General features: G+C 43.5%; 1 protein-coding gene across 1 annotated transcript; it reads right to left on the reverse strand.

The window, feature by feature from the left end:
* Positions 1–1360: 1360 nt before the first annotated feature.
* On the reverse strand, positions 1361–10505 carry miga1 (mitoguardin 1). Its single transcript, XM_028427249.1, has 16 exons — positions 10370–10505; positions 9228–9387; positions 7704–7875; positions 7116–7234; positions 6845–6977; positions 6609–6745; positions 5569–5692; positions 5369–5469; positions 4548–4651; positions 4381–4453; positions 3994–4080; positions 3806–3904; positions 3578–3712; positions 3431–3484; positions 3224–3340; positions 1361–2979 (listed from the first exon to the last, which is right to left on the reverse strand). The coding sequence occupies exons 2-16, from the start codon at positions 9324–9326 to the stop codon at positions 2761–2763; spliced, it is 1773 nt and encodes a 590-aa protein (XP_028283050.1). The 5' UTR covers positions 9327–9387; positions 10370–10505; the 3' UTR covers positions 1361–2760.
* Positions 10506–10871: the final 366 nt, after the last annotated feature.

Here is a 10871-nt window from a genome sequence, read left to right on the forward strand (position 1 = left end):
TATTGATTGTGATATTTCTCTCTGAATGAGCGCTGTTGTTGTTGTTGATTTCTCTTTTTGAAGTCCAAACAATCTTGTGACTGTTCACTGACGGCAAACAGTGCAATATATATATCTGATCTTTGCAGTGTCCTCCCAGACCTTGCACCTTAGGTTCTGCTGCAAAAACACAGGTAAGCGAAACCTAAGGAAAGAAAAACGTGTTTTTGTCCAGTGACATGACCAATATTATACATGCAAAGAAATGCTTACCTGTGTCGTTAACAAATGCATTCATGCCTAGACGTGCAGGATGTTTGCGTACGAACAGCTCTTTTATTGTTTATTTTAAGCGATGATTTGCTGCTTTCATGAATGAACTGCATGATGTGAGCTGTGATACTGAACAGGTTGTTACATAGGAGGAAATGTTGTGCTTAATATTTGATGATAGCCTTATCTGTGTGCATCCGGTAAGTCCTCGACAGCGACTGTATATCGATGCTTTTTTTTAGAGTGACACTGGTGTTAAACAAACATGCATGCCATGCAAACCGGAAGTTAATTGCAAGGTCATTTTAAAAATCGGTGAAATTTATTTTTCCTTTTTTTTGTTTTGTTTTAATATTTGAACATACTCCTTGATTTCTGTCGTGGTGTGAAATTGCCCTCAAGTGCAGTGCTTATAATCTGCTTATTGAAACGCTGCTGCCTTCACTTCTCACTCACAGTGTTGGAGGATGCTGCAGGCTTAGGTCGTAGAATCAGGCCGTGTCGTAGTTTGTCCCCCCCTTCCCCCCCAAAAGGAGGAATCCTTTGAGTCAATCCCACTGCTGAACGTAGACCGTTCAAGAGCTCCAGTGATAAGGTAAAAACAGCAACGCAATGAAATTCAAATTCTGTGATTGCAAATTGTTGGGTCAGATACATGGATTGACTGTTTTTTTTAACCATGATGCCATAGTATCATATTTAGTCTGTTGGTAATCTATATACATTTTATTCTTTAATCGCTTGAATGCCTTGATCAATAACTTTAAACAGGAATGTGCTTTAGAAAGTTGGACGAGGACAGGAAATGATTTAAATTTGGGGTTCAGAGGTGACATACTGTTTGTTTGGGGCTGTTCACTCTGTACATGTGGGGTGCTCACAGAGGTCGAGGGGCGGGTGTAGAAGACAAAACAAAGGAGCATGCCTTAGAGGTAAACAAGGTTTCACGTGCTGTGTATATTTAATCGGTTGGGTTGTTTTCTGAGTTAACTGTTCACTTTTTCTGAAATGTTGCCATGTTCATTAATAAAATTGTAACAAAAAACTCAACTCTTGAGCTTTATTTAAATGTAGTAAGATTTTTACTGAATAGGAAAAAACACAAATATGACACATTCTCAGTCTTTATTTGATTCATAGTTTTAATGCACATATTTCTCCCCTGTGTGGACAAATTTATCACAACTGTTTTATGACACTTAGTTTTATTTCCTGTTCATACGGACCCTGAAAGCTTCATGTAACTTGAAGAAAGACCCAGTATGAGCTCCACATGAGACCTAGAAGCTATTTCTGGCTTAATAATGAATCCTTAAATAACTTTTCCACAGCAGGTCTGCACATGCTCTGCTTGCAAACAAGCCTTAAGAGTCCATCCAGTTGTAAACTTAAACTAAACGGTATTAAACTTTCACCTACAAATTCTTGCCTAAAACTGGGCTCTGCTCGTGGTCAGTATGAACAGGAGTGATCACGGCAATCAATAACACTTAATACTCACATGTATTTGTACATGTTGCTTAAAGACGGATGTGGAAATCTCACCACAGGAGCAGATGACAACAGACAGTATGTTTACATGCACCAAATGTTTCTAGAAGCTGTTAAATGGCTAAAAATGATGCTGATACTGCACACCAAGCTGTGATATTTACTTGTATCCAAACATTTATAACATGACTTAGCCCTCTTGGACTCTGAATATAAGTGCACACGTAGACATGCTGAATGTCCAATCACTCATGATGTTGTCCAAGCTCTGCGGTGACTGATCAGACAATAATATGCTGCAATATACAGATAAAACCTTGCGGGTTATAATAAACAGAGACTGGTACTCAGTCACTCACACAGACAGGGCTTGAATATGTGCATTCAGTATAAGGCTTGTAGCATGTTTGCCCGCCCTGGCACAGAAGCTGTAACGTTACGCTGTCACGGTGCACTGTCGCTTTTAATATCATAGACCTTTCCCTTTTTAAAGTGACAAACAATCCGACGTTCCCTTTTCTTTCCTGTTTGACACATTTTACAGCTGAGCGCCTTTGTTCTGTGATGGGCACTGTGTGCTCATGACAGACCTTTAGTTAGTGTTGCATTGCTGATGTTGACTCATAAATCTATGCTATGAAGCTCATCACAGTTCCTACTACAATTTCTATAAAATAAACTGCGTTTCTTTATCTAATAAAATAAATATGCTTTTTCCTCTTTACATCACCCTCCTATTAATGACAATATATATAAATATGTCCTTATTTTACATGGCCAAGAACTCGCAAATATTATTGCTGCGATATATAAACTATCTGACATGGCACTGTGTTGAGGAGGAGGAGGCCACACCAGAGACGATGAAGGCAGACAGCTGGTGAGAAGGCGCACAGCATGATGGGAGATGAGGTGCGCTCACACCTGATTTCTTTGGTCCAACAGGTGGTGTGAACTCACTCCAGAATAAATGCTGACGTCTGTCTGTGTGTGTGTGTTAGTGTTTTGGTCTGTCCCTCACTGCACCTGTGCCTCCAGCATGGCGTTGGGAACCAGCTGCACCTGTGGGGAACTGCAGCCGTTAGGGTGGCGCAGGGAGTCGGCTCCCAGGTACGCAACAAGCAGTTCAGAGCGCCGGTGCAGCAGGTGGAGGACGTCATCCGCCAGACTGTCCACTGAGGAGTAACACACTTTGTCCAGATCGAAAATGTCCTTCAGGAAGTGAAGCACCTGGTCCTGCAAAGGAAGACAGGTCATCAGTAAGCAGATCTCGACTTGAATGATAATTGGTGGAGTTTCTTTTACAAAATGAGATTTATTCAGATTTTCGATTTATTATATTTTAACTTGTCCTCACCACACTAGTCTTAAATGCTGCCTTTCTCACCCAAAAAGGATACATGCAGCCATAAAATCAATTATAACAACAGCTGAGGGTACTGCAGGTCATATTTTGTGCGTTTCTGTTGTTATTTCTGACCTTGAAGAAGCAGCAGAAGTCATGCAGGGAGCTCTTCGGACCCAGGAAGCCCCAGGCCAGGACAGGGCTGATGTGCTCACACACTGCGTAGAAATGAGCGATGAAGCCGTCGTGCAGCTGAGACAAACAGCAGAGGTCACAGAGGGGTTTAAGCTTCACACACACACAGTGTGCCGTTTGTGTTTGTGGAGGTCTGTCAGAGTTTACCTTCATGTGTTGTCTCTTCTGTTTCAGCACAGACCAACAGCTTGACGCCACCGCCTACAAAACGCACACACACACACACATCATATTCATCAGGATGTTGAACCCACGTGGGTCATTATTTTGCACACATCTTCCTGATCACCACACCGTCTCTTTGAAGGCACTGTTGAGCCAGCGGTTGTTGATGACATTCTGGATGGAGATCGGTGGATTCTCCAGGTCCTCAAAGGAGTCCATCAGGATGAAGTCCAGCACGATGTCATAAAAATTCAAGTGTCGCACCTGAGAATTAAAATTAAACATCATTTCCTGTCCAAACTGTTAGATCTTGGACAAACCCCCCCCCCCCCACTATGACTATTAATAAAAACATACCCCTCGTGTGGCCAGCTCCACCTCGGTGTTCTCCCAGTGCTCCGTCTGCTCCGAGAAGGAAATCATCTCCTCAAACACTTCCTCAAATCTCCTTGGACTCTAAAAACAAGACAAAACCAGAACATTTAGAAAAAGAATACACTTTGAAAGAGAGGTGATTTCATTCACTGCATTCACTCCAGTCTTACCTTCTGTGCTTTAACTATAATTGAAGACAGTATTTTCTTTCCTGTCTCGGCCAGAAACATCCTGGTCGCCCTCTCACACAGGATGAGCTGGAGACAACAACAACAGCGGGGTTTAATAAAGTAGAAGTTCTTTAGAAGGGATCACATTAAAGCAGTGGGAAACAGACTGTATACAGATAACCGGCACAGCCCTGAAGTGAAGCGTTAATCGCCCTCTGGTGGCTGGATGCAGTACAGGTCATAACCCCATTTTAACAGAAGGGAAATGAGCCAAACTAAAAAATCCAACATGAAACCCAGAAATGACTTTTTCCTGTACAAAAGGGAGGATGGAGGAAAGGGTTACTCCACCTGTACGTTAGTAAGCTGTGTTTGTAATGACTGTACCTGACACGCCTGCCGCACACAGTGCAACTTGGCCAGGAAATCCAGGTCTCCGAGACACTCCAGCATCTCAGTCCTGAAAAAGAAACAAAACCAGACGGTCTTCATTCCAGAGCTCGTGTACAAACTCAACAGTTTCCAGCCTCACAGATGTTAATGGGAGTCATTACCGCAGCACCCTGCAGGAGATTTTGCCCTCCTCGGCCATCTGCAGCGCCTCCTCGTAAAAAGGGTGGTGACCCAGAACACTTCTCAGCTCTCTGTGCTCTGACAGCTGAGGCAGAAACACATGGAAAGGTGTGGAGGCAGAATGACTCCTGGACTGTCACACATAATTCACAATGATGTCTTTTTACTCTCAGTTCTGGACCGAGACTAAAAAGTCTGAAGGTGCTCAACCAGGAAATATGAGTGGACAAAGACACGGTCCTTACTCTGATTTCTTTTCTGAATATATATAACAGTGTGAGCAGTTTATGGTAAACAATATAGTAACGCCTAGATGAATGCTGTGCAGCGCAGCATGTTTGCAGGTGTGACTTAGCCATAGACACACCGAGCTGAGAACATGTTTAGGTGGTTGAGTGAACAAATCTGTGCTTCTAAACCACCAGGTTATTTTGGTGCTTTGTGGGTCAAGTGCACCAGTGGCACCGGTTACACAACTTGAACCCCCCACAGAGACTTGAGGAGATTTAAACTGAGCTCTGTAAACAGGCTGGTGAACCTACAGGAAGATCAAACTCCTGCTGTGAGTCACACACAGATCAGGAGCTCCAGATTAAACTGGGTTTCCTTCTTCACCACAGGCTGTGTTCACAATTAATCCCCCATTATTAGACTTTTTCTTGAAAGCGCTATAAAAATAATTTTGACTGAACTAAAAACATGATGGTGTTTATTATTAATGAGGCCTTTTCCTGATTATTGCGGAGGTGTCAGTGGGATGATCTGGATTATCTGCAGATTGATACTTGAGAGTTTCTCTCACCTCAGCAGCTGACACAAACGAGTCTGTGGAGGCGATGCTGATGCTGTCCCTCAGACAGGCATCATCCAGCTCCTCCCTGCACAAAATGTCTGCCATTTTATCTGAGGAGGAGAACAAATGATGTTCACACAGCTGAAGAGATGACATTTATACGCCCTCAAAGAGATAGTAGAGCATAGAACGTTATGTCGGTGACTCACCCTGGCTGATGCTGTGGGATGAGGGCTCCGACATGCCCAGCACTCCCTCAAACTCCTCCTGCAGGTGGTACGCTCTCTGCAGCAGAGACTTCAGTCGGTGGATGAACTCTGCACTGATCACATCCTGAACACAAAAACAGAAGAACAGCTCAGAGAGAGACAAAAAAAGCTCCACCTTACTAACATGATTCATAGATATAAGCAGCTATATACATGTGACATTTTTTGACCCAGTTTAACTCTTTATTATTTTCAGGTCTCTCTGGGAAACCCACTGTGACCTAATTTTTAACAAGATTTCTGAACAGGCACAACTAAAGCGATGGATTTCCTTAACAGAACACCTTTCGGCAGCTTGAGCTCCTGTTTGGGTGTCCAGTCTTAAGTACTAATCCGAAACCCTTCCAGTCAGGTTGCAGTGATGAGACAGCTCTTATATAATCCATTCACTGTGACAGTGTTGGGGTTTACGCAGCCTAAAGCTTGTTCCATACTCCACGAGAACAGAGAACTCGCTCCTCGCTCCCCGGGTGTTTCAGCACGGAGTGCGCATACGGCCCTCCCATGCAGCGCACGTCACACACAAAAGGTTGACCATGCAAATTGTGAGCACAGTCGTGGTTACCTGGCCTAAGGAGCTGATAATGCTCAGGGAAGAGGGCGTATAGCATGACAATAGATAGAAGATCAGTGTAGCTGACTGTAGCAGACCTCTGGTCTGTGTGAGTTTAATTCTGTGAACGTGTGGATGACTGTCTGCAATAATACAACCCGTCTCTTGGTGTTTAATGTGCGCGTTCAGCCACTGTAACGCCATGATCAATACTGGGATTAATTTTTATCGCCACCTTTTGGACAGACACTCTCCTCTGTGTGCCGTGTTTCTCCTTCCGGGGCCCGGGCCGTGTCCGAGAGAGCTGCAGAACAGGCGCTCCGAGAGAAAAATTAAGTCATTTTGTGGGCGTAACGTCGGCAGCAAGGAGCGAGTTCTCTGTTTTCGCGAGTTTTTCTGGATCCAGCTTTACTGTGCTGCTCCTCACCTCCATGCCCTGCTCAGCGATGGCGTCTCCAGCTCCTGTTTTGACAGAGGCACAGCTCACATCGTCCTCGGCCTGCCTGCTCCTGAACGTCAACGCCTCCTCCCACCGCCGCAGAGCCTCTTCAAATAAATCCATACCTGGGCGATATAAAACATACATATATGAAACTCCAGAACCAATCAATAATACAACAGACCCACACAGTGGAACAGGCAGTACGCATCAGTCCCCCTTACCCATGAGGTACAGGTTTTCAGGTGTGGTGACAGGCAGGTTCACCACGCTGCAGACGTCGGCGTCGCCCGCTCTGTCCCAGCAGGTGGATTCATTTGCGCAGGTGCTGCTGCTGGAGGAGTTCATGCTTCTCACCTGCAGACATCACAGCAGGAAAAACAAACGCATGTTGCAGATTACTGCAATTCCTGCTCAGCACGAGATCGCTTTGTCGGCTGATAAAAAAGTACTTTGAACATATTTTGCTACAGTAGAACTGTGGCTGTGTCTCACCGAGGCCAGGCTGAGCAGGGACCCGGACAGTTTCCTGTGGTCTCCTGCACTGAGGACCAGACCAGAGGTGTAGCCAGTCTTGGAGTTGAGGGACAGTGTGATATTTTGGCTGGTATTATCTGGGTAGATAAAGAGTTCACGCCACATGAGCATGTTGCAGGATTGCACAACAGGTGTTTGAACAGGATAAATGCAGCTGCAGCTGCTTTTCAGTTTGAATCACCTCCATCACAGTTCAACAACGGACCCTCCACTGATTTCCACACACTGATAAAGGACTTTGGACTTTAATTGCATGAACATTTTGAAAGATGTTTATTTTTTCAACCTGTTCAGCTGCTTTTGAGTCACTTTAATCCTTGTTCATTTCAGTTTGGGACTCTAAATCATCCAGAGTGAGCTTAAATGATTTACCCCTGTATCTGCAGCCTGCTGATACCAAATGAAGGTAACACAGGAGAAGCCTCACACGTCAGTCTGATTACATTACAAACTGGCAACTGGGCCAACATAGAAACAGAGCTCACAGTCCAGTGAGCTGCTGGGAGTTACAGGGGGGAAAAAAATATCAGTGTCAGGGAGTCTCACCATTCTCCGCTGAGGCTGGAGCAAAGAACTGAAAACCGGCCTGCTCCCACTGAGGCGAGTGAGCCTTCTTCTTGCCCTTCCTCCTCTGGAAGCGACGAGAGAGGAAGAGAAGCGAGATGGCACTGAAGGCGGTGGCAGCGACCAATTTCTTGGTGCCTGTGCTGACACTCACCTGGAGGGGATACAGAGTGAGGAGTGGCAACAGGTTAATGTATCTTAAAAGAACACCTTAAACACCACACATGTTTATCTTCTGTAGTTAAAAGACAGATCGGTGATCTATTTTCCAGAGCTAGGGAGGCAGGAAATTCTCCAAATCCATATGTTTACAGACAGTAAAGCAGACAATCGCTGAATAACAGCCAAGACCAGACAGATTCACTGATATAAGAATTTAAGAAATGCATAAATCTAAGGTAAAAAAATCAAAAACAGGTGTTTATTTATATCAATTGCACAAAAAAAAGATATTGTATTTCAAAAAGCTGCAGTGCACATATATGGAATAGGATCTGCCCCTCCTACCATTACCCAGATGACAAAAATCACTGCTTGTGTGTGTAATCGAAATAAGATCAAATAACAGCACTGGTGGAACTACTCTGTCTGAAGCTTCACCTCAGGGCTCATAAATGCAGAATACACTGATTCAGCCTCCTGCTCGTCATGTATCCCCTTCGGTCTATAGTTAGAAACACTGAATGAGGAGATTAACCATACGCACACAGACACGCCGCCACTGCTGCTGTACATCCAACAACAGCTGAGATTACATAAACACTCGGGCGGTATGACAACAGACATAATGTTTTAGGATATAAGTCACTGAATGGCCACTACCGCCACACGTCAGACACGCTCATACCAGACCTGCTACGTGACTCAGACCACATGCACGCTCTAACATGTGGGCAGCCAAAAATACCACACAGTACCCCCCTAAGAGGTGCAAAAAAATCAGTATTTATAAAATCTATATTCACATTTAAACTCCTCTTAAATTTTGAGGTTTGTGTGTAAATTAGATTTTTTTTTGCCATTTAAAGATTTATTGAGAAATCAGTTCATACAAATGACAGTGAGCACCGTATTTATCTTGCAATAAACAGCCGCTTGGCTTCTACACTGGAACAAATACACAAATAGACCCACATGCATGCTCTGAAACACGTTCTCTGCCATCTGTGCAGCAGGTCGGTATCTCTCCTAACACACAGCCATCGACTTACTGAACATGCTAATCAATAAATACAGAAAACACCTCATGTGACAGAACAGGTCAGGACAGAACTTGTTGTAGCGCAGGTCCCAGTATCTGCAATTCATGTTCCACCAGCAGTGAGACCACAGGCAGGTTACACTTGTATGTGCTCAGAAAACACTGCATGGTCAAGATAAGAAGCTTTTAAGTATATGTAAATTGTTCCCATTACTACAACCCTACCTTTAATACTTCTTATAACACAACAGAAGAAGTGCCTGTAACAGGTGTGTGCAGGAACAGCAGGTAAACACACGCTCTACCTGTGCCAGGGAGCTGTAGACCGACAGCGGTAGGTCAACCATGCGCAGGGCAGCAGCCTTGACAGACAGCTGGGAGGTGGAGAGGGTCTCATGTGTCATTGTTGTGGCCTTCTATCCATGACTTGGCAGCTCTCTTATTCTCATCACAATGCTGCTGCAGCTGAAGAGGATGACAAGAGAGAGAGTGACATGCTTGGGTTTAACCTTGGAGGCTCAGGAGGGGATAAAATGACGTTATTACATAACACCTTGGAGATACAGTACATGCACGAAGCAAAGCTTCCACAGAGTGAGTAACTACTCAAGAAATGAAAACAAATCTCAGCTGGTTCCTGCGTCACAAACTGGCATAAAAGTACTATTAAACTGTTGATGATGATTAGAGCATCTCAGACCTCACCCTGCTTTACACCTGAACACAGAGTCTCTCTGAGGCTTTATCTTTCTAACAACATTAAATTGCTCTTTCTACACAGACACTCATTATGAGACCACATCTTCAAAGCTGCTGTGTCTGGAAGCAGCCAGTGAAGTGTCCACAGGAGAATCCTGGCTGGATCACACGGATGATTGAACAATGAAGCCTGACACAAATTGTCCTTGTTGTTTACTCTCTGGGTGTATATATATATATATTTAACATTAAATATACACATAAGTTGTAGATTTGAATTCATTTGTCAGTAAAACTGTTATTTATATATTCTGATTGCATATTGTTGTATTATATCTTCCCTGATTTATTTATATCTATATTTATATAACCTACTCTTCATCTTTTGTTAGCATAAACCACTGAAAGGTCCATTGTCTTGATAATGACAGTGCTTACCGCCACTTCACAACAATAACTTGACTACTCAAAGTTATGTCATTGGCCTTCATTGAACACCTTCCACTGAAAAACCACATTTCTTTAAATAGTTTTGAGATTATATCCATGAAAGAACTCCTGATAAGACTCACTATCCGGCTGAAACAGTCTGCTTAATGGTAAAGATATAATGAGCAGCTGTTAGCTGTACGTGCAGCTAGCGGCTAACTACCATAACAAAGCTAATCAAAGCTAGCTGTAGGCTTAGCTCCATTTTAACAGCCTGGCAGTTAAAGTAGAAGCTAACACCAGACTGAATGAGACAAACCTCCAGTATATGACCGGTACATGTGCAGGTTTCCTCCACGGATCGCGGCGTTTCTCCCGGTGTTCCGGCTGACCTCAGAGTGAAGGACTTTGAGCAGCAGCGCCCACTCGTCTGGCACTAACCTTCAAAATAAAAGCACGACTCGCGTCATAATCTTGGAGTTTCTGCGCCCCCTCTCGGATTTCTCGGGTATCACAGTGAGGGGTCAGGTTTTGCAGATACAGACTAAAACCTTATTCCTGGGATTCATATATGATTAAAATGTCCAACAAGGAAGCTAAATTAAACACAACAAGTGTTACCTATTATATACATACATAGAATAAATTACTAACCAATTAACTGGCACTAAAACAATATTCCTTTCCAAATTACACACATCAAAGTGTGTGTTATGATTTTTAATTTTTTGAAATTATTTTTTTAATTAAAACTTTTGATTTACAATCACTATTTGACTTTTGTTACCTTTTTAAAACTATTTTTTTGGGCTTCACTTCAT

Source organism: Parambassis ranga, chromosome 17 (assembly GCF_900634625.1).
Source record: "Parambassis ranga chromosome 17, fParRan2.1, whole genome shotgun sequence".
NCBI classification, from domain to species: domain Eukaryota; kingdom Metazoa; phylum Chordata; class Actinopteri; family Ambassidae; genus Parambassis; species Parambassis ranga.